The sequence below is a fragment of the Bufo bufo genome, chromosome 3 (assembly GCF_905171765.1).
Source record: "Bufo bufo chromosome 3, aBufBuf1.1, whole genome shotgun sequence".
Taxonomy (NCBI): Eukaryota; Metazoa; Chordata; class Amphibia; order Anura; family Bufonidae; genus Bufo; species Bufo bufo.
In genome coordinates this window covers 217,277,877-217,303,261 of record NC_053391.1, presented here as the reverse complement: position 1 = coordinate 217,303,261, position 25,385 = coordinate 217,277,877, and the positions used below count along the sequence as shown (strand labels likewise).

General features: G+C 45.8%; 1 protein-coding gene across 2 annotated transcripts in view; it reads left to right on the top strand.

Moving 5' to 3' along the window:
• LOC120995001 overlaps positions 1 to 25,385 on the top strand; it is a 103,660-nt gene that overhangs the window by 59,140 nt on the left and 19,135 nt on the right. For both annotated transcript variants that reach the window (XM_040423944.1, XM_040423946.1), the window contains exon 2: positions 22,852 to 23,363. In XM_040423944.1, coding sequence (XP_040279878.1) covers positions 22,883 to 23,363 — 481 coding nt within the window. In that variant the 5' untranslated portion in view covers positions 22,852 to 22,882. The remainder of the gene's footprint in view (positions 1 to 22,851; positions 23,364 to 25,385) is intronic.

Here is a 25,385-nt window from a genome sequence, read left to right as displayed (position 1 = left end):
GCGTTTACAAACTATGGTACAAAAATGTGAATTTCCGCTTTTTGAAGCAGCTCTGACTTTCTGAGCACCTGTCACGTTTCCTGAGGTTCTACAATGGCCAGACAGTACAAACACCCCACAAATGACCCCATTTCGGAAAGTACACACCCTAAGGTATTCGCTGATGGGCATAGTGAGTTCATAGAACTTTTTATTTTTTGTCACAAGTTAGTGGAAAATGATGATTTTTTTTTTTTTTTTTTTTTTTCATACAAAGTCTCATATTCCACTAACTTGTGACAAAAAATAAAAACTTCCATGAACTCACTATGCCCATCAGCGAATACCTTGGGGTCTCTTCTTTCCAAAATGGGGTCACTTGTGGGGTAGTTATACTGCCCTGGCATTCTAGGGGCCCGAATGTGTGGTAAGGAATTTGAAATCAAATTCTGCAAAAAATGACCAGTGAAATCCGAAAGGTGCTCTTTGGAATATGGGCCCCTTTGCCCACCTAGGCTGCAAAAACGTGTCACACATCTGGTATCTCTGTATTCAGGAGAAGTTGGGGAATGTGTTTTGGGGTGTCTTTTTACATATACCCATGCTGGGTGAGATAAATATCTTGGTCAAATGCCAACTTTGTATAAAAAAATGGGAAAAGTTGTCTTTTGCCAAGATATTTCTCTCACCCAGCATGGGTATATGTAAAATGACACCCCAAAACACATTCCCCACCTTCTCCTGAGTACGGCAATACCAGATGTGTGACACTTTTTTGCAGCCTAGGTGGGCAAAGGGGCCCATATTCGAAAGAGCACCTTTCGGATTTCACAGGTCATTTTTTACAGAATTTGATTTCAAACTCCTTACCACACATTCGGGCCCCTAGAATGCCAGGGCAGTATAACTACCCCACAAGTGACCCCATTTTGGAAAGAAGACACCCCAAGGTATTCCGTGAGGGGCATGGCAAGTTCCTAGAATTTTTTATTTTTTGTCACAAGTTAGTGGAAAATGATGATTTTTTTTTTTTTTTTTTTTTTCATACAAAGTCTCATATTCCACTAACTTGTGACAAAAAATAAAAACTTCCATGAACTCACTATGCCCATCAGCGAATACCTTGGGGTCTCTTCTTTCCAAAATGGGGTCACTTGTGGGGTAGTTATACTGCCCTGGCATTCTAGGGGCCCGAATGTGTGGTAAGGAATTTGAAATCAAATTCTGCAAAAAATGACCAGTGAAATCCGAAAGGTGCTCTTTGGAATATGGGCCCCTTTGCCCACCTAGGCTGCAAAAACGTGTCACACATCTGGTATCTCCGTATTCAGGAGAAGTTGGGGAATGTGTTTTGGGGTGTCTTTTTACATATACCCATGCTGGGTGAGATAAATATCTTGGTCAAATGCCAACTTTGTATAAAAAAATGGGAAAAGTTGTCTTTTGCCAAGATATTTCTCTCACCCAGCATGGGTATATGTAAAATGACACCCCAAAACACATTCCCCACCTTCTCCTGAGTACGGGGATACCAGATGTGTGACACGTTTTTGCAGCCTAGGTGGGCAAAGGGGCCCATATTCCAAAGAGCACCTTTCGGATTTCACAGGTCATTTTTTACAGAATTTGATTTCAAACTCCTTACCACACATTTGGGCCCCTAGAATGCCAGGGCAGTATAACTACCCCACAAGTGACCCCATTTTGGAAAGAAGAGACCCCAAGGTATTCGCTGATGGGCATAGTGAGTTCATGGAAGTTTTTATTTTTTGTCACAAGTTAGTGGAATATGAGACTTTGTATGAAAAAAAAAAAAAAAAAAAAAGCAGCATTTTCCACTAACTTGTGACAAAAAATAAAAAATTCCAGGAACTCGCCATGCCCCTCACGGAATACCTTGGGGTGTCTTCTTTCCAAAATGGGGTCACTTGTTGGGTAGTTATACTGCCCTGGCATTTTCCAGGGGCCCTAATGTGTGGTAAGTAGGTAAATGATCTGTGAAATCCTAAAGGTGCTCTTTGGAATGTGGGCCCCTTTGCCCACCTAGGCTGCAAAAAAGTGTCACACATGTGGTATCGCCGTATTCAGGAGAAGTTGGGGAATGTGTTTTGGGGTGTCATTTTACATATACCCATGCTGGGTGAGAGAAATATCTTGGCAAAAGACAACTTTTCCCATTTTTTTATACAAAGTTGGCATTTGACCAAGATATTTCTCTCACCCAGCATGGGTATATGTAAAATGACACCCCAAAACACATTCCCCAACTTCTCCTGAGTACGGCGATACCAGATGTGTGACACTTTTTTGCAGCCTAGATGCGCAAAGGTGCCCAAATTCCTTTTAGGAGGGCATTTTTAGACATTTGGATACCAGACTTCTTCTCACACTTTGGGGCCCCTAGAATGCCAGGGCAGTATAAATACCCCACATGTGACCCCATTTTGGAAAGAAGACACCCCAAGGTATTCAATGAGGGGCATGGCGAGTTCATAGAAAAAAATTTTTTTTGGCACAAGTTAGCGGAAATTGATATTTTTAATTTTTTTCTCACAAAGTCTCCCGTTCCGCTAACTTGGGACAAAAATTTCAATCTTTCATGGACTCAATATGCCCCTCACGGAATACCTGGGGGTGTCTTCTTTCCGAAATGGGGTCACATGTGGGGTATTTATACTGCCCTGGCATTCTAGGGGCCCTAAAGCGTGAGAAGAAGTCTGGAATATAAATGTCTAAAAAATTTTACGCATTTGGTTTCCGTGAGGGGTGTGGTGAGTTCATGTGAGATTTTATTTTTTGACACAAGTTAGTGGAATATGAGACTTTGTAAGAAAAAAAAAAAAATAATTCCGCTAACTTGGGCCAAAAAAATGTCTGAATGGAGCCTTACAGAGGGGTGATCAATGACAGGGGGGTGATCAATGACAGGGGGGGTGATCAATGACAGGGGGGGTGATCAATGACAGGGGGGTGATCAGGGAGTCTATATGGGGTGATCACCACAGTCATTGATCATGCCCCTGTAAGGCTTCATTCAGACGTCCGTATGCGTTTTGCGGATCCGATCCATCTATCAGTGGATCCGTAAAAATCATGCGGACGTCTGAATGGAGCTTTACAGGGGGGTAATCAATGACAGGGGGGTAATCAATGACAGGGGGGTGATCAGGGAGTCTATATGGGGTGATCACCACAGTCATTGATCACGCCCCTGTAAGGCTTCATTCAGACGTCCGGATGCGTTTTGCGGATCCGATCCATCTATCAGTGCATCCGTAAAAATCATGCGGACATCTGAATGGAGCTTTACAGGGGGGTAATCAATGACAGGGGGGTGATCAGGGAGTCTATATGGGGTGATCACCACAGTCATTGATCATGCCCCTGTAAGGCTTCATTCAGACGTCCGGATGCGTTTTGCGGATCCGATCCATCTATCAGCGGATCCGTAAAAATCATGCGGACGTCTGAATGGAGCTTTACAGGGGGGTAATCAATGACAGGGGGGTGATCAGGGAGTCTATATGGGGTGATCACCACAGTCATTGATCACGCGCCTGTAAGGCTTCATTCAGACGTCCGGATGCGTTTTGCGGATCCGATCCATCTATCAGTGGATCCGTAAAAATCATGCGGACGTCTGAATGGAGCTTTACAGGGGGGTAATCAATGACAGGGGGGTGATCAGGGAGTCTATATGGGGTGATCACCACAGTCATTGATCACGCCCCTGTAAGGCTTCATTCAGACGTCCGGATGCGTTTTGCGGATCCGATCCATCTATCAGTGCATCCGTAAAAATCATGCGGACATCTGAATGGAGCTTTACAGGGGGGTAATCAATGACAGGGGGGTGATCACCACAGTCATTGATCATGCCCCTGTAAGGCTTCATTCAGACGTCCAGATGCGTTTTGCGGATCCGATCCATCTATCAGTGCATCCGTAAAAATCATGCGGACATCTGAATGGAGCTTTACAGGGGGGTAATCAATGACAAGGGGGTGATCAGGGAGTCTATATGGGGTGATCACCACAGTCATTGATCATGCCCCTGTAAGGCTTCATTCAGACGTCCGGATGCGTTTTGTGGATCGGATCCATCTATCAGTGCATCCGTAAAAATCATGCGGACATCTGAATGGAGCTTTACAGGGGGGTGATCAGGGAGTCTATATGGGGTGATCACCACAGTCATTGATCATGCCCCTGTAAGGCTTCATTCAGACGTCCGGATGCGTTTTGCGGATCGGATCCATCTATCAGTGCATCCGTAAAAATCATGCGGACGTCTGAATGGAGCTTTACAGGGGGGTAATCAATGACAGGGGTGTAATCAATGACAGGGGGGTGATCAGGGAGTCTATATGGGGTGATCACCACAGTCATTGATCACGCCCCTGTAAGGCTTCATTCAGACGTCCGGATGCGTTTTGCGGATCGGATCCATCTATCAGTGGATCCGTAAAAATCATGCGGACGTCTGAATGGAGCTTTACAGGGGGTTGATCAATGACAGGGGGGTAATCAATGACAGGGGGGTGATCAGGGAGTCTATATGGGGTGATCAGGGGCTAATAAGGGGTTAATAAGTGACGGGGGGGGGGTGTAGTGTAGTGGTGCTTGGTGCTACTTTACTGAGCTACCTGTGTCCTCTGGTGGTCGATCCAAACAAAGGGGACCACCAGAGGACCAGGTAGCAGGTATATTAGACGCTGTTATCAAAACAGCGTCTAATATACCTGTTAGGGGTTAAAAAAAACACATCTCCAGCCTGCCAGCGAACGATCGCCGCTGGCAGGCTGGAGATCAACTCTCTTACCTTCCGTTCCTGTGAGCGCGCGCGCCTGTGTGCGCGCGTTCACAGGAAATCCCGGCTCACGCGAGATGACGCCTATTGGCGTTAGTGTGACCTGGGAGCGCCGCAGAAATGACGCCTTTCGGCGTTAGCGTGACGGTAAGTGGTTAATGACCAGGCAACTTTTTACACTTCTGCACTACACTACTTTCACCGTTTATTGCTCGGTCATGCAACTTACCACCCAAATGAATTTTACCTCCTTTTCTTCTCACTAATAGAGCTTTCATTTGGTGGTATTTCATTGCTGCTGACATTTTTACTTTTTTTGTTATTAAATCGAAATGTAACGAAATTTATGCAAAAAAAAATGACATTTTTCTCTTTGTTGTAAAATTTTGCAAAAAAAATGACATCCATATATAAATTTTTATCTAAATTTATTGTTCTACATGTCTTTGATAAAAAAAAAAATGTTTGGGTAGAAAAAAAATTTTTGGGTAAACATTATAGCGTTTACAAACTATGGTACAAAAATGTGAATTTCCGCCTTTTGAAGCAGCTCTGACTTTCTGAGCACCTGTCATGTTTCCTGAGGTTCTACAATGCCCAGACAGTACAAACACCCCACAAATAACCCCATTTCGGAAAGTAGACACCCTAAGGTATTTGCTGATGGGCATAGTGAGTTCATAGAACTTTTTAGCGGAAATTGCCACAAGTTAGCGGAATTTATATTATTTTTTTTCTCACAAAGTCTCCCTTTCCGCTAACTTAGGACAAAAATTAAAATCTTTCATGGACTCAATATGCCCCTCACGGAATACCTTTGGGTGTCTTCTTTCCAAAATGGGGTCACATGTGGGGTATTTATACTGCCCTGGCATTTTAGGGGCCCTAAAGCGTGAGAAGTCTTGAATATAAATGTCTAAAAATTTTTACGCATTTGGATTCCGTGAGGGGTATGGCGAGTTCATGTGAGATTTTATTTTTTGACACAAGTTAGTGGAATATGAGACTTTGTAAGAAAAAACAAAAAATAAAAATAAATACATTTCCGCTAACTTGTGCCCAAAAAATGTCTGAATGGAGCCTTACAGGGGAGTGATCAATGACAGGGGGGTGATCAGGGAGTCTATATGGGATGATCACCCCTCTGTAAGGCTCCATTCAGACGTCCGTATGCGTTTTGCGGATCCGCGGTGTCCGTGTTTTGCGGATCCACAAAACACATACGGACGTCTGAATGGAGCCTTACAGGGGGGGTGATCAATGACAGGGGGGTGATCACACCCCTGTCATTGATCACCCCCCTGTAAGGCTCCATTCAGACGTCCGTATGTGTTTTACGGATCCATGAATCGGATCCGCAAAACATATACGGACGTCTGATTGGAGCCTTACAGGGGGGTGATCATCCCATATAGACTCCCTGATCACCCCCCTGTAAGGCTCCATTCAGACGTCCGTATGTGTTTTACGGATCCATGGATCGGATCCGTAAAACACATACGGACGTCTGAATGGAGCCTTACAGGGGGGTGATCAATGACAGGGGGGTGATCAGGGAGTCTAATATGGGGTGATCTGGGGTTAATAAGGGGTTAATAAGTGTCGGGGGGGGGTGTGTGTAGTGTAGTGGTGTTTGATGCTACTTATTACAGAGCTGCCTGTGTCCTTTGGTGGTCGATCCAAGCAAAAGGGACCACCAGAGGACCAGGTAGCAGGTATATTAGACGCTGTTATCAAAATAGCGTCTAATATACCTTTTAGGGGTTAAAAAAAAAAAAACGCATCTACAGCCAATGATCGCCGCTGGCAGGCTGCAGATCCACTCGCTTACCTTCGGTTCCTGTGAACGCGCGCGCCTGTGTGCGCGCGTTCACAGGAAATCTCGCCTCTCGCGAGAGGACGCGTATATGCGTCCACCCAGAATAGCAGGGCCGCCGCCAGGACGCAATCCTGCGTACGGCGGTCCTGAGCTGGTTAAACTTTTATTTTTTTACTTTTTATTTAATAACTATTAGCCTCCTTAAGGGCTAGAACCCTTGACATATTCACCCTAATAGAGCTCTATTAGGGTGAATAGGACTTTACACTCTCCCTGCTGCCCTGTGCTTTGTGCACAAAACAGCAGGGAGCTGACCATGGCAGCCAGCCTCTCATGTGCCCCCAGCCTCTGATCCTCCCCCCAGCCTCTAATGTACCCCCCAGCCCCTGATCCGCCCCCCAGCCTCTCATGTGCCCCCCCAGCCTCTCATGTGCCCCCCCCCCCGGGACCTCATGTGCCCCCCCAGCCCCTCATGTGCCCCCCAGCCTCTCATGTGCCCCCCAGCCTCTGATCCGCCCCCCAGCCTCTGATCAGCCCCCTCCCTCCCCAGTATTAATCATTGGTGGTAGTGGCCACAGGGTCCCCCTCCTCCCCCCCCATCATTGGTGGCAGTGGGCAGTTCCGATCGGAGTCCCAGCAGTGTAATGCTGGGGCTCCGATCGGTTACCATGGCAGCCAGGAGTCACGCTACTGAAGTCCTGGCTGCCATGGTATGTTAGTGAGCAGCATTATATTCACGTGCGCCGTGGCCGCCGGCCGCTCCTTCTTTTCATAGGTCTGTGCGGCGCATTGCGAATGCTATAAGCATTAGCAATGCGCTGCACAGACAGAAGAAGGAGCGACCGGCGGCCACGGCGCACGTGAGTATAATGCTGCTCACTAACATACCATGGCAGCCAGGACTTCAGTAGCGTGACTCCTGGCTGCCATGGTAACCGATTGGAGCCCCAGCATTACACTGCTGGGACTCCGATCGGAACTGCCCACTGCCACCAATGATGGGGGGGGACCCCGTGGGATATGGCCGGCACATTCATTGGTGGCGCAGTGGCCACAGTCCCTCCCCTCCTCCTCCTACTCTGTTCTCATTGGTGGTCAGCGGCAGCCGCGCACAATGGGGAGGGAGGGACTCCCTCCTTCTCCACTGTGCCGGCTTAGGAGAACATGGTGCGCGCCGAGAGCGTGATCATATCGCGGCCCGGGATATATAAGTGATATGCACAAAATCCATATCGTGGCACAAATTTATATCGCATATCGCCTATATCGCCCACCCCTAACTGACACCCTTAAAACAAATAATATTGTTACATGAAAAACAAAAATAAATAAATCAATACAGCTGCAGCGCTGGGTAAGTATAATTAGTGTAATATTGTATAATTATTTTTTAATACAGAGGTTATCTTTCTTTCTATCTATCTATATATGTCAATTATACTGTACAATACACTATATCTAAATCACCATACCTCATATGGATCATGGAATAAATAACTATACAATATTACACTAATTATACTATATGTAAATTTATATATAATATAAATACCGTATTAACATTCAGCCACTATAGGAACATAGCTAATAAATACACTCTGTATCCACTACTTCAGAGAAAAACAAATAATAAATAAAAATAAATATGGAAAACTGCATCAAGATACAAAACAATATACACTTAAAGGATAAAAAAAAACTGATGAATGCAATAATATTGATTGTGTATCTGACATACTTGAAGCAAACTATCTTATTACTTAAAATTGGGACATTCTCTAATAACTTTCTTATCCCCTAAACACTATTTTACTTATGTTTTAAGAATGTTTACTGTATAGGGTGTTACTTTACACCCTACCCCCCACTCTCAGTATGGCTACAATAGGATCTAAGGCCCTTTTCACATGGGCGAGGAGGGGCTGGAGGGGTTAAAACCTTAATTACCTGGGGATTGCCCCTGATTGGCTCTCATGACCGTGGGAAAATGTATCCCATTTGCTGCCTATTCAGTATTCTTTGAATGAAACCTAGTTTCAGTAATGTGATTGGCCAGGGGAGGGCATGTGACTCCTTCAACCAATGAAACACACCCTGGGGGGTATATAAGGACCAGTCAGAAAATAAAATGGCAGTCCCCATTATATTTAAAGCCCAGATACTGTCCTTTTTTTTTTTTTCTTTTATTGGCCCCTTATGTTCTGGAGCGTCCCCCTGACCTCCAGTCCGACTGCACATTAACCCTTTTACCCCTCTTCCTTTAAAATAAATATAGGGGAAAGTACTGTAATAGTTTAGAATTGGGCAGGCACAGAACAGCAGCGGAAAAGACAGAGCCGGGGAGAGAGCGGTAGGATAGACTGAATGATAGTGTGAATCGGCTCTACACAGAACGTTAATTAATCACTGCCTGTGCAGCGCGGACCTGACAACCGGTGGACCGTGACTAACTAAGGAGAACATTTGTTAATACACCCGCTAGTACAGCAACAAATACTGTACCCTATGACTGTGCCATATATATTATGCATCGCTGCATCTTACGATTTGAAAGAAAATACAGAGGGCAGCTACTTACAATACCGATACTCCTGCCAATTAACACCCCACTAAAGTGAAGCTAAGGGGACAGCTGCGATTAATCTCTGCCTCTGCAGCACGGACCTGACAAGCGTTCTTTTACTGTATACTGCATTGATAAGCGAACGGGGAGAGGAGGACGTGGGTTTTATTTACTACTGCTTCATATAAAACTTATGCTACCAGCTTTACAGGGAGGACACTTGATATGACCGGCTTTATCAGTGATTTACTGCTACTTCTCCGCTAACTGCCGCCAGTATATGACTTGTTACCATATGAACAGCATGTCTCCTGGAGGAACATGAATGAAGCACTGGATTTAGTGCTTTGTACAGTATGTGAAGTTATGGCCGAATGGTTTACAACCTGTATGTCTGCTAGACGTCTTTACGAGACTTCTGTAATGGAATAAGCCTTGACACCTACAGTACTTCTATCTCCACAGCGATACTTTGATATTTACTGTATAGCGCACGAGAACTAACTGACTGTAGTTCCATGCGCCATCTGGTGTTCACAAACCAACATTGCACCTTGATTTTTCTCAATGGCTATTTACGCGATTCAGGTTTGCTAATTGAATTGGAAATCGCTTTGCGCTCCCGCGATTCTGAAGGGAGCGCTAGCGATGCTATATCTGTATTACGCACATACACTGCGTGCAGAATTATTAGGCAAATGAGTATTTTGACCACATCATCCTCTTTATGCATGTTGTCTTACTCCAAGCTGTATAGGCTCGAAAGCCTACTACCAATTAAGCATATTAGGTGATGTGCATCTCTGTAATGAGAAGGGGTGTGGTCTAATGACATCAACACCCTATATTAGGTGTGCATAATTATTAGGCAACTTCCTTTCCTTTGGCAAAATGGGTCAAAAGAAGGACTTGACAGGCTCAGAAAAGTCAAAAATAGTGAGAGATATCTTGCAGAGGGATGCAGCACTCTTAAAATTGCAAAGCTTCTGAAGCGTGATCATCGAACAATCAAGCGTTTCATTCAAAATAGTCAACAGGGTCGCAAGAAGCGTGTGGAAAAACCAAGGCGCAAAATAACTGCCCATGAACTGAGAAAAGTCAAGCGTGCAGCTGCCAAGATGCCACTTGCCACCAGTTTGGCCATATTTCAGAGCTGCAACATCACTGGAGTGCCCAAAAGCACAAGGTGTGCAATACTCAGAGACATGGCCAAGGTAAGAAAGGCTGAAAGACGACCACCACTGAATAAGACACACAAGCTGAAACGTCAAGACTGGGCCAAGAAATATCTCAAGACTGATTTTTCTAAGGTTTTATGGACTGATGAAATGAGAGTGAGTCTTGATGGGCCAGATGGATGGGCCCGTGGCTGGATTGGTAAAGGGCAGAGAGCTCCAGTCCGACTCAGACGCCAGCAAGGTGGAGGTGGAGTACTGGTTTGGGCTGGTATCATCAAAGATGAGCTTGTGGGGCCTTTTCGGGTTGAGGATGGAGTCAAGCTCAACTCCCAGTCCTACTGCCAGTTTCTGGAAGACACCTTCTTGTCACGGAACCATGAACCAGACGTACAACAAGGGATAAGTGAAAATAAGAAGGCTTTATTGAAAATAAAGCTGTAAAGCAAAAGTCCAAACGGATGGCGAAACCGAAGCAGAGTCTTTGCGAAGCCAGAGGTCAGGAACCAGCAGGGTAGTCAGACGAAGCCAGGATCAGGAACCAGCAGGGTAGTCGGACGAAACCAGGATCAGGAACCAGCAGGGTAGTCGGACGAAACCAGGATCAGGAACCAGAAGCAGCAGCAGTCTAGAAGCATGTGAACACAGGAGGACCAAGCAAGGAACTGAAGCCACAGACCTCCTATGTATATGAGCTAGGCATCCAGCTCCTCCCAGTGGGAAGGAGGAGCCGCAGGGTGGGAGGCTACAAGAAACCCAGAAACCAAGATGGCCGCCAGCACATGTCAAACGAAGGAGAACAGAAAGAAGGTAAGACCATGACAGTACCTCCCCCTCAAGGGCCCCTCCTCCGCGGAGTAAAGAACGGTTTCTGAGGGAAGCGTGCGTGGAAGGCTCGGAGCAAGGCAGGAGCATGGACATCTGCGGAGGGAACCCAGGAACGCTCCTCTGGACCATAACCACGCCAATGGACCAAAAACTGCACCCGACCGCGGACCAGGCGTGAGTCCAGGATATTGCTCACCTCATACTCCTCACGATTACCCACTTGGACCGGACGAGGCCGAGGAACCGAGGAAGTGAAACGATTACACACCAGTGGCTTCAACAGGGAGACATGAAACACGTTGGAGATCCGCATGCCAGGAGGAAGCGCAAGGGCATAGGCTACCGGGTTTACCCTGCGAAGCACTCGGAAGGGACCAACAAAGCGAGGCGCCAGCTTGGGAGTGGGCACTCGAAGGTTGAGGTTGCGGGTGGACAACCATACACGGTCTCCGACCTGGTAGGAAGGAGCAGGCGCTCATCTGCGATCAGCCTGGAGTCTCTGGCGCTGCGCAGAGACCTCAAGGGACTTCTGGATCAGTACCCAAGAAGCACGTAGGACGGAAAGGTGATCCTCCACAGCCGGAATATCCTGGGGAGAGAATACCTCCGGTAACACGGCAGGTTGGAACCCATAATTGGCCATGAAGGGAGACGTCCCAGAGGAAGAGTTCACCGCCGTGTTCCTGGCAAACTCAGCCCAAGGCAGGAGGTCAACCCAATTGTCTTGGTGATCGGAGACATAGCAACGAAGGAATTGCTCCAAGGCCTGATTGGATCGTTCTGCGGCCCCATTGGACTGAGGGTGGTAGGCAGAGGAGAAGGAGAGATGAATCCCCAACTGGGAGCAAAAGGCGCGCCAGAACCTGGACACAAACTGACTCCCCCGATCCGACACAATCTCCTTGGGGAAACCGTGCAACCGGAAGACCTCCCTGGCAAAAATCGTGGCCAACTCTTGTGCAGAGGGTAACTTCTTGAGAGGAACACAGTGGCACATTTTGGAAAACCGATCCACAATCATGAGAATGACCGTATGGCCTCGGGATGCAGGGAGGTCCACAATGAAATCCATCCCCAGGTGTGACCATGGGCGCTCCCCGGTGGCTATGGGTTGCAGAAGACCCAACGGAAGGTGCCGAGGGGACTTACTCTGGGCACAAACGGAGCATGCCGCTACATATGCGGCGATGTCGGAACGTAGGGAAGGCCACCAGAACAGACGTGAAACAGCCCAGGACAGCTGATTCTTTCCAGGATGCCCCGCGGTCTTGGAGTTATGGTAGGTTCGCAACAACCGAGTGCGCAACTCCTCAGGCACAAAACATCTGCCGTTGGGTCTCCCAGAGGGAGCACCAGATTGAGCCGCCAAAATCTGCTCACCCAGGGGAGAGGTCAGGCTGGTGCGAATGGCGGCCAAGATCTGATTCGGAGGTATGACCGAAGTCGGAATCGACTCCTCCCTGGACAGCTCGGAGTACTGCCGTGATAAGGCATCCGCCCTGATGTTCTTGGAACCGGGTAGGTAGGAGACCACGTAATTAAAACGTGACAAGAACAGAGCCCATCTGGCCTGACGTGGTGTCAATCTCTTGGCCTCAGAAAGGTAGGTCAGATTCTTGTGGTCCGTCAGGATGAGGACCGGAACCACCGAACCCTCGAGCAAGTGCCTCCATTCTTTAAGGGCCTGCACGATGGCCAATAACTCCCTGTCACCAATCTGATAGTTGCACTCCGCGGAAGACAGTTTCCGGGAGTAAAACCCACAAGGAAGCAGAGGACCCTCTGGTGTTCTACGCTGAGACAGAAGGGCGCCTACTCCCGTCTCAGACGCGTCCACCTCGAGGACAAAGGGCAACCCAGGGTTGGGATGCGACAGAATCGGAGCCGACACAAAGGCGGACTTTAAAGCCTCAAAAGCTCGGATGGCCTCGAGCGGCCAGACCTGGGAATTACTGCCCTTCCTGGTCAGATCCGTGAGAGGCTTGGCTAGCATGGAAAAGTCCCTGATGAACTTCCGATAATAATTGGCGAAGCCCAAAAAGCGCTGCAGGGAACGAAGACCACTGGGCTGGGGCCACTGTAAGACAGCTGAAACCTTCTCAGGATCCATGGAGAACCCCTCAGCGGAAATGATGTAACCTAAGAAGGTTACCTGGGATCGGTGAAATTCGCATTTCTCAAGCTTACCGAACAGCTTGTTCTCTCGTAACCGTTGCAACACTCGTCTGACATCCAGAATGTGGGCCTCCATGGATTCAGAATATACCAAGATGTCATCCAAATAGACCACCACACACTGCTGCAACAGGTCACGGAAAACATCGTTGATGAATTCCTGAAAGACTGCGGGCGCATTGCACAACCCAAAGGGCATAACCAAGGATTCATAATGACCGGTCCTGGTGTTAAACGCGGTCTTCCACTCATCGCCCGCCTTGATCCTTACCAGGTTATATGCCGCCCTCAGGTCGAGTTTGGTAAAGACCGTGGCCCCTTTAAGGCGATCGAACAGCTCGGAAATCAAGGGTATCGGGTAAGCGTTCTTGATCGTGATGCGATTGAGACCCCTGTAATCGATGCAAGGCCTCAACTCACCGCCCTTCTTTTTCACAAAGAAAAATCCAGCCCCTGCCGGGGACGAGGAGTTGCGAATGTGTCCGCGTGAAAGCGCCTCCCTCACGTACTCCTCCATGGCCTCATTCTCCGCTACCGACAGTGGATAGACTTTGCCACGAGGAGGAACGGCACCAGATTGTAACTCTATGGCACAATCGTATGGGCGGTGCGGAGGTAGGGCAACCGTGCGCACCTTATCGAATACATCCCGGTACTCCTCGTATTCAGGAGGCAACAGAGAGTCCGAGGAAGTACACAGCAACTTGACAGACCCATGGATGCAACTAGCCCCACACTGCGGTGACCACGAGAGGATCTCGGCCGATCTCCAATCGAAAGTCGGATTATGCTTCCGGAGCCAGGGGTACCCCAAGACCACCGAGTAGTGTGGAGACGAAATAACCTGGAGGCAGACCGACTCTCTGTGAACGGCACCAATGGCTATCCCCACTGGAAGGGTCTCATGAGTCACGTGTGGCGGCAGAAGGGGTCTGCCGTCTATCGCCTCAAGAGCCAGTGGGGAACCTCGAGCCTGCAGAGGAATGGAATTGGTGGCAGCGAACACATTATCAATGAACAAACCACCAGCACCAGAGTCCACCAACGCCTGGGTCGTCACCGAGCCCCCGACCCAGGAGAGGACAACAGTAATCAGTGGTTTGTCAACACGGGAAACCGGGGACGAGGAGACTCCACCCAAGATCTGCCCCCGACAGGATCTCAGGTGCGAGCGTTTCCCGGACGGTTCGGACATGCCAACCGAAAATGCCCACCGAGACCACAGTACATGCATCGGCCCTCGCGTCTCCGGAGTACCCTCTCCCCCTCGGACAGGCGAGCAAACCCCAGCTGCATGGGTTCACCCCCAGACAAGTCATCCCCAGGAGGCGTGGGAGGAGAGGGAGGCACGGGTGGGACAGCAAACGTAGGCGCCAATCTGTTAGAAAACCTCCGCAGGCTCTCCTTAAAGGAAGGTCTCTCCCTGAGTCTGGTGTCAATCAAAATCAGGAAAGAAATAAGAGACTCGAGCTCCACTGGTAGGTCCTTAGCTGCAACCTCATCCTTCAAGGCATCCGAGAGACCATGAGAGAAAGCAGCGACCAGAGCCTCATTATTCCAGCCCACCTCTGCTGCCAGGGTACGAAACTCAATGGCGTATTCAGCTACGGATCGTGAACCCTGTCTGATGGACATAAGGAGCTTCGCAGCAGAGGCAGCACGAGCCGGCACATCGAATACCCTCCGAAGGGAAGCAACAAAACCGGAAAACTCGGCAACCACCGGATTGTTGTTCTCCCATAAAGGGCTGGCCCAGGCCAAGGCCTTGTCCGAGAGCAGCGAGATCAAGAAGCCCACCTTTGATCTCTCAGTGGGAAAGGCATGTGGCAGCAACTCGAAATAAATGCCCACCTGGTTAAGGAAACCTCGGCACTGAGTTGGCTCTCCCCCAAAGCGCTGTGGAAGAGGGGCAGAACCGATCATACCCCGAAACACCGCAGGTGCAACAACAGGTGTCGGGGTAGACTCTGGCGCAACAACCGGAGCGGCAGTAGGAGCGGGCCCAGAAGCGACAACCGACCCATCGGCAACGGGAGCGAAATGAGCCGTGCGTTCAAGCAGGGTTTGCAACGCCACAGCGAACCGACCCAACAGGTGATCCTGCTGATCAAGTCTGGCAACCAGCGTGGGTAGCGAGGATGGCCCTGTACCGTCAGAATTCATGGCTTGGTCCTAATGTCACGGAACCATGAACCAGACGTACAACAAGGGATAAGTGAAAATAAGAAGGCTTTATTGAAAATAAAGCTGTAAAGCAAAAGTCCAAACGGATGGCGAAACCGAAGCAGAGTCTTTGCGAAGCCAGAGGTCAGGAACCAGCAGGGTAGTCAGACGAAGCCAGGATCAGGAACCAGCAGGGTAGTCGGACGAAACCAGGATCAGGAACCAGCAGGGTAGTCGGACGAAACCAGGATCAGGAACCAGAAGCAGCAGCAGTCTAGAAGCATGTGAACACAGGAGGACCAAGCAAGGAACTGAAGCCACAGACCTCTATGTATATGAGCTAGGCATCCAGCTCCTCCCAGTGGGAAGGAGGAGCCGCAGGGTGGGAGGCTACAAGAAACCCAGAAACCAAGATGGCCGCCAGCACATGTCAAACGAAGGAGAACAGCAAGAAGGTAAGACCATGACACTTCTTCAAGCAGTGGTACAGGAAGAAGTCTGCATCCTTCAAGAAAAACATGATTTTCATGCAGGACAATGCTCCATCACACGCGTCCAAGTACTCCACAGCGTGGCTGGCAAGAAAGGGTATAAAAGAAGAAAATCTAATGACATGGCCTTCTTTGTTCACCTGATCTGAACCCCATTGAGAACCTGTGGTCCATCATCAAATGTGAGATTTACAAGGAAAGAAAACAGTACACCTCTCTGAACAGTGTCTGGGAGGCTGGGGTTGCTGCTGCACGCAATGTTGATGGTGAACAGATCAAAACACTGACAGAATCCATGGATGGCAGGCTTTTGAGTGTCCTTGCAAAGAAAGGTGGCTATATTGGTCACTGATTTGTTTTTGTTTTGTTTTTGAATGTCAGAAATGTATATTTGTGAATGTTGAGATGTTATATTGGTTTCACTGGTAAAAATAAATAATTGAAATGGGTATATATTTGTTTTTTGTTAAGTTGCCTAATAATTATGCACAGTAATAGTCACCTGCACACACAGATATCCCCCTAAAATAGCTAAAACTAAAAACAAACTAAAAACTACTTCCAAAAATATTCAGCTTTGATATTAATGAGTTTTTTGGGTTCATTGAGAACATGGTTGTTGTTCAATAATAAAATTAATCCTCAAAAATACAACTTGCCTAATAATTCTGCACTCCCTGTATATTCAACTGTACTAGTAATACAGCACAGCCATGTACATTTTGCAATCAGCTTTCAGGTCTGGCTTCAATCGCATGAATCTCATTTCATTGTTTTAAACGTGACTGGACAGTAGATTAATAAGGGGACAAGTACCATGCATATTAAATTGTCAATTGTCCCTTTCATCTCACTGTATGGGACGGGGAAGGGGGCGGTTAGTGAGGATAAACAAATGTCCATCTGTCCTTTGGAACCTGGACAAACTAAACCCAAGCTGTCAAAAGTCTCACTCTTTCTCCTCCAAGAAAACTCTGGTTCCTGTATCATCATCCTGCAATAAAATAACCTGGACAGTTCAAAGGGGTCTATTTTCCAGAAATTAACCATTTTGTGAACAGTGACCTACATACATTTCACAATCTTGTTATACAATCTCAATCTTTGCTGTAAGTGAATCATCTCAATATGCGCAGATCTTCTGGTGAGTTTGTACATGAGCTGCAATGTAAAGTATAAGAAAGGACAAAGCAGTGGAATCTGGGAGGAAAAAAAAATGCCTTTTCCATTGGATTATGACATTACCTCAAGGAGAGAATACTTCCATAGTATGGTTCCACTCAGAGTGTATATTACTGTACCATACAGATACAAATACACTTTGTAAAGTTCAGAAATGTCAGCACTGCCAAAGATCATGGTGCACACTAATTCAGCTTTATTGTACAAGATAAACCTAGTACAAAATAGTCCAAAAAAATTATGGTTTGCGTTTCAATCTTATCTTTGATTTTTTTAATATGCTGGTTTAAACCTGTAAGCAGTTTTCGGAAGATTTTGTACCAGATTTGGATTTCACAATAAATCTGGATTAGTGAGCACTTTGTTCTTTGGCGGTGCTGGCATTTCCTCTCCTTACTATACAATTACTGGATTTCTTAGATTCATGATATCCTGTCCAAGCTGCAGTCACTGATTGTGATTAATGGGGTTTTTTGGGTTCGGAATATTGATGGTCATCAATATCAGATTATGACCCACTAATCAGCTGCTTGAAATGGCTATGCCGCTCATTTATAACCTGCATAGGTGAGGGAAGTCCCCCATGGCAATACTATATAAAACACATTCTAGATGCCCTCAATATCCTCTACTAGGCCACAAATGAAGTCTGTGCTGAGGATGATAATCAAAGGCATTAGCATCTGACAGGCAGCACAGTAAATACAATAACTGCGCAGAGTTATCCAGAAGATGTTATCCGTCAGACGTGCATAAGATCAGGTATAAGCTGTTGGCACTTTTTCTGCACATGGATGCAGCTTTTTTTGGAGTAATTCTTTTTAAAGGTTTGTTCACACACAGAAGTGAATGGAATGGTCAACCAAAATGCATACAGTACTACCACTTTATTCAAAGAGGGAACTCGGTTACTCCTCGATCTTTGGATTGAACATTTATCAGCTATCCTGTGAAGGCAAAAAAATCTATCTATGAATCCGTCACAAAATCAATTTTCTTGAACATTAAACTATACAGTAATTTAATGTGTATCTGTACATGTGACTGGTTCTTCATATAGTCATTTCGCATACTGTATTTTTTTTTTTTTTGCATACTTTTTAATTTTATAATTTTTTATCTGATTATGAGGCTTATTCTTTCTACTTCATTTATTTAAACTTTATTTTATCTGATTATGAGGCTCATTCTTTCTACTTCATTTATTTAAACTTTATTTACTTTTTCATGTTTATATCTGACATGTTTCAGTTGATTCCATTTTTTAAATATATTTTTGCAATTTTTTCCAATGTTTTCTGGTTCTTGAGTAAAGGAACTGCAGAACTCTGTGGACCTCTAGTGTTTAAATTTAGCATTGCATTCAATAATTTCATATTGGAAGAGGAAATTATACAGTACTTATATATTGTTATTATTATTATATAGTAGAACCATAGTCTGTATAAGTCAGAGAAATGAGAAACATCGGCCTATATTCATCAATAGCAGAGTATTTTACAATAGCAAGTATTCATTGAAAATAATTTTGCTTCATTTATTCAAATTAGTAGGCCACCTAGTAAATCTGGTGCTTGTGGAATTGTCCGACAGTTTGAATTGCCATGAGATCTATAAATGTAGATCTTAAGACTTTTTAACAAAACAGTTATAAACAGAAACACAAGGAAGAAATGTTTAAAATCGACAGTAAATATCGTATGTAAAATGTAAATGTGTGTAAACATTGAAAACATTTTTTAAAGATACATCTTCAGAATGTCTGCGATAGTTGACACTGTTGAAATTGTTGTTATTTATTGTCCAACAAGTGAAATCTACATTTGCCCTGAGAAGGTATAGATGTGCATCAAAAATGTGCAATTTCCTACTGTTTCACAGAAAAAAATTGGCTTCAGTTACATTTATTTTTCTCAACTGTTTTGTCATTTGGCGACTAGCAAGGAAAACCAAATATTTTACCGCTAAAATATTACACTCTATTACTTGCAACATTTTAGTGGCATGGTGCACATCCAAACGTGCAAACTGCTCAGTAATAAAGCCACAGTCCTGTGCTAGCAGAGCACTGATCATAGGATAGGTCATCAATATCAAACTGGTGGTGGTCTGACACACAGCAGCGCCACCGGTCAGTTGTTTCGGGCAGTGGACAGAGCTGGAAGCACAAGGTTCCACTGTGTAGTTGCCATGCTGGTGTACTGCAGCTAACCTCTCATTCAAGTGAATAGAAGCTAAGCTGCATTACTCTGATGACAGACACAAAACAGTGGAAAGAGCCTTTAGTCCACTGAAAAGTTTCCCGCACCAGTGGCTGCGTTAGGCAGCTGATTGGTGGTGCTGGGAATCATCAATAACTAAGCACCAGAAAACCCATTTGAGCTATGATCCACAGCAATTTTGCTACTGTAGGTTTTGACTAGATATGCAGATGTTCGGCTGCAGAGAATCCACAACGGGCCTGCTACATGTGGCTGTACCCTTAGGGTGGTGTCATGTTGTTGTTTTTTTTTGTGGCACTTTTCTGTTGCTTTTTCATGCATGCAAATGTTACTTTAAAGTCTGTAGTACTTTATGAAGTGCAATACATACGAAGAATTTAATAGCTAATGTTTGCTGTTGTTAGTTATGTTCTAGCTATAGCATATTTTTGGTTTTCCCATAGGCTTCTCTAGGATAAAAAAAAAATTTATGCTTAAAGTGTTAGAAGGGAAATGCACTTAAAGCGGTGCACAAAATGGCAAAAAATGCTTTAAAATACATACAGGGACTTTTATCAAACTCCCTACATCAGTTTTTTTGTCATAAAGTCACAAATTCTGGTGAAAGCCCCACTTGCACAAAACTTTGTCACTTTTGGAGGTTTTGAGCCACGCTTAATACTTTTCAAATAAGTAGGCAATACAGAGAGGGTCAGAGGAGGCCCAGCAATTTTATTATAATTTACTTCAGAAAACTAGCATAAATTATACCTGATATCTAACAGTTACTAGTTGGTAAAGTTGAAAAAAGTGTAAAAGGAATAGCTCACTCTTATGCAAATGAGGACCAGGTGCTCTAGGCCAGAAAAACTGTATCACCCATACAGACAAGTATAGAAAATAGATAAATAAATAGGACTGGCACTCTGTATGTGTGGTAATATGGAATAAATACAATAGGTGATGTAATAAAAGTGATCACAATTTATTCAAAACAAAATACAATAAAATACACAATAAAATAGAAGCATATATAAACACTAAAAATTGATAGCAGCACTGGCATATGATAATTTCTTTGTGCATTTATGATATAAAGTTCATGTAAACGACCAAACTCAATTGGGTAGAGTAGTTGTCTTGTTAATCACAAAGTTATATAAAGTGCAAAAGGACATGTGCAAGGGAAAAGTCTGATGGTTATGCAGCTTGTGCAAAAATTGTGCAAATATTCAGCACAAATATGTTGTCTCCTGAATAGCGATAGGTTGCAGTCACTATAATGAAGTACTCCAAGGTAAGAAGATATCGGATCTTACCTTAAGCTGACTGGAGTAAAAAGACAAAGTCACTCACATGTGTAGTGCGAATGGTCTCGCACTTGGAAGTAGACGCCGGAGCAGTGCGGTCTGTGGCGTGCTGCTGGCTTGGCCGTCTGTATCGCAGAGTATGCTGCGTCTCACGTGATCCGTGACGTACCTCCGGTCTGGAACTCTGGCAAGGTATCGCGAGACCTAGTGTGCGGCAGTCAGATAGCAAGAGCTGTGCTCGGCAGATCCTGAAGGAGTTTTTCACTGATTTCACTTTTCATCCCTGTTCAAAAACATCTTAATACTGAAACCCCTCAAAGTAGTGGATTGTTGGAATTAACCAAGACACCAAACAATATGTATCACTATTATATGTTTTTATCCATTTCATATATATATGTCTTTTTACTCCAGTCAGCTTAAGGTAAGATCCGATATCTTCTTACCTTGGAGTACTTCATTATAGTGACTGCAACCTATCGCTATTCAGGAGACAACATATTTGTGCTGAATATTTGCACAATTTTTGCACAAGCTGCATAACCATCAGACTTTTCGCTTGCACATGTCCTTTTGCACTTTATATAACTTTGTGATTAACAAGACAATTACTCTACCCAATTGAGTTTGGTCGTTTACATGAACTTTATATCATAAATCCACAAAGAAATTATCATATGCCAGTGCTGCTATCAATTTTTAGTGTTTATATATGCTTCTATTTTATTGTGTATTTTATTGTATTTTGTTTTGAATAAATTGTGATCACTTTTATTACATCACCTATTGTATTTATTCCATATTACCACACATACAGAGTGCCAGTCCTATTTATTTATCTATTTTCTAGTTGGTAAAGATTCAGTTCTGGCTTGTGCCTCAATAATTGTGGCCCATCTCACATCAGCAAGTAAGATTTAGGGTAGGTTCACACAGAGGATTTTGGGTGTGGTTTCAGCATGGATTCAGTACCAAAAACCGGGCTGAATCTGCGCTGAAACTGCCTTCCAATGTTTTCAGTGGGAGGCCATGGCGATAGTTTTTGCCACACAGTTTTCAAGACCTTGCCAATAATGTACAGGTCCATTCTTGGCACGGTTACCACTTGGACCCTCAAAAGCTGCAGCAGGAGCCTGCCCATGGTTTAGCTCCATTCACTGAATCTACACCTAGAGTAGGCCTGCATGAAAACCCACAGCAGAAATCACAGCACAGTGCAATGGTTTCTGCTGTGGGATGCAGAGAGAATTTGGTCACGGGCAAAATCCTCCATGTGAACTTACCCTGGGACCAAAGTAAAAAAAGAGCCTCATGCAAAGTAAGGCCTCATGCACACGGCCGTTTTGTCCGCATCCGAGCCGCAGTTTTGGCGGCTCGGATGCGGACCCATTCACTTCAATGAGGCCGCAAAAGATGCGGATAGCACTCTGTGTGCTGTCCGCAACCGTTGCTCTGTTCTGTGGTCTGCAAAAAATATATAACCTGTCCTATTCTTGTCCACGCTTTGTGGACAAGAATAGGCAGTTATAGTAAAGGCTGTCCGTGCCGTTCCGCAAATTGCGGAATGCACACGGAAGCCATCCGTTTTTTGCGGATCTGCGATTTGTGGACCGCAAAACACACAACGGTCGTGTGCATGAGGCCTAAGGCTACTTACTTATCCGGCAGAGGATCTCAAAACCGGGGCAAAACGTTTCATTCATTGTCAATGGGGAAAAAAACTGAACAAACCAGATCAGGATGCATTCTATTACGGTTTGGTCAGTTTTTTTGACCGGACACAAAATCGCTGCAGCGGTCTCGTTTTAGGATAATGCGGTAGGTGTATGGGATTTAAAACCGCAAAAGATGTGGACAACACACAGTGTGCTGTCCGCATCTGTAGTTCCGTTGCCCAGCAAAAATATAGAGCATGTCCTAGAGCAATCAAGAATAGGCATTTTCTCTATAGTGCCAGCCATGTGCGGTCTGCAAAATGCTTAATGCACACGGCCAGAATCAGTGTTTTGTGGATCCGAAATTTCCAGACTGCAAAACACTTACGGTCGTTTGAATGCAGCTAGATAAATATCAGGTAGATATGTTTAGCCTTTCTAATACTAGATTATAAATGTATATGTGAAGCAGTAATTCAATTCTTTGTATTCATTTTCAGTCATCAGGAGACCTGATACATAGTGGTTACAATGTATTCAAGAACAACATCTGCACTTTTTGCTATTATTATCTGCACTTCTGCAGTTTGGAATGTTAAAGCTACAACAACTGGAGTGACTCCGACTGAGGGCTATTCTAATGCTACAGCTTCAGTAACCACAGCAAATGTGCCTTCTGACACACCAGCAGAAACTACCCTTTCTCCTGTCTTGTATTCAAGTCCTAATTCAACATTCAGTCATGACAACACGACAGCTGTGGACTCCACTGAGATGTCATTTCTAACTACACCTACACCTATGACGAACAGTACCGAGGCTGGATCCATCACCACAGCCCCCTCAACTTTATCGTCATCTCTGGCTGTATCAGTGACTGGAGATGTGAGCAGCACAGTTAATAAAAGCAATAACACAACAACTGTCTCTCCATTCCAAGAAATATCAACTCAAGGCAATACACCAGTGACTCTGACATTCCCAGTGGAGGAAAACTCAACATTAGTGTCAGGTATGTTGTCAAAACTTTTCATATTCATATATTTAGTATAAGCTGAAGCTGGTCACAATTATCTATTATGTTTCTTTCTTTTCATACAACAGCATCAAAAAAGAACAGCAAGTAAAGGCGCCTGAAAATGTTTAAGGGCATCTGCAGATTTGTACCTATGAAACTGGCTGACCTGGTACATGTGCCCTTGGCAGCTGAAGGCATCTGTGTTGGTCCCATGTTCATATGTGCCCGCATTGCTGAGAAAAATGATGTTACACCAAGAGGCTCTGCTCTCTCTGCAACTGCCACGCCTCCTGCACTTTGATTGACAGGGAGAGGCATGATGATATTTTCACTGCCTGGCTCTGTCAATCAAAGTGCAGAGGGTGCGGCAGATGCAGAAAGAGAGCAGAGCCTTTCTGAGTAACAGCAACGCCATAGTTACTCCTAAAGGCTCATTTTGCATATATTCAAACTACATTTTTCTCAGCAATGCGAAAAATGAATAATTGAATTGATTACTTTACTCTCATTTCAATCGACAAAGTGCTAGATATAGAAGGATCATGAGGCTGATAGAGAGTCAGTTTCTGATTACTTTATCCAGGGGCGTAACTAGAAGTGACTGGGCCCCACAGCAAATATTTGTAAGGGCCCCTCCAGTGCGCTTCGCACCTCCCTCCTCCTGTGTAAACCCCACTCCTTTGGCACAGTGTAGCGGTATACTGTATATTGTGTGGCACAGTGGATGCTATATGTGTATAACATAAACATATTTCATATGAAAACTTACAGTTACTTGACCCTTGGGGATCTCGGACACCACTTCAACACTTGGCCGGGGACTCGGCGGAGCTGATGTTGTGCTTTATCCTAATGAGAAAGATTTCATAATAAGGATTTGGAGAAGGGGCAGAGGAATAGCAGAGCAGGGAGAGGCTGGTGCTGCTACTAGGGTATGAGCCCCTAGTAGCAGCCCCTAGTAGCAGATAAAATGCCCCATATATAGTGCCCCAGTAGATGCCCCTCAGTGTCCGGCCTCTGATAGACTGCCGGCCTAGTGTCCCCCATAATGCCCCCCAATAATGTGCCAGTAAGTGTCCCCATAGATGCTTCCCCATCATGTGCCAGTATCAAGTGCCTCTCTCCTCCCCCCCACATGTCCCAGTATCATAGTGCCATCTCCCCCCCCAATGTGCCAGTATCAAGTGCCTCTCTCCTTCCCACCCCCCATGTCCCCATGTGCCAGTATCATAGTGCCAAAACCCCCCATGTGCCAGTATCAAGTGCCTCTCTCTTCCCCCCATGTCCCAGTATCATAGTGCCACCCCCCCCCCCAAAAAAGTGGCAGTATCAAGTGCCCCCCCATGTGCCAGTATCATAGTGCCAAACCCACCCATGTGCCAGTATCAAGTGCCAACCCCCCCCCCACATGCCAGTATCAAGTGCCTCTCTCCTCCCCCCCATGTCCCAGTATCATAGTGCCATCTCCCCCCCCCACAAAAAAAGTGCCAGTATCAAGTACCTCTCTCCCTCCCCCCCCCATGTGCCAGTATCAGGTGCCAACCCCTCTCCCCCCCATGTGCCAGTATCAGGTGCTTCTCCCCCCCTGCCAGTATCAGGTGCCAACCCCCCCCCCTTTTGCCAGTATCAGGTGCCAACCCCCCCCCCCCCCCCCCCAGGTGTCAGTATCAAGTGCCTCTCTCCTCCCCATGTCCCAGTATCATAGTGCCATCTTCCCCCCCCCACACAAAAAAAGTGCCAGTATCAAGTGTCTCTCTCTCTCCCCCCCATGTGCCAGTATCAGGTGCCTCTCCCCCCCCATGTGCCAGTATCAGATGCCAACCCCCCCCCAGGTGCCAGTATCAGGTGCGAACCCCCCCTAGGTGCCAGTATCAGGTGCCAACCCCCCTCCCCCCATGTGCCAGTATCAAGTGCCTCCCGCTCCCCCATGGCAGTAACAGTCGGGTATTAAAAAAAAATAATAAACACTTCTACTTACCTCCATGTCAGCGATGCAATGCAGCCTCTTCCTGTATG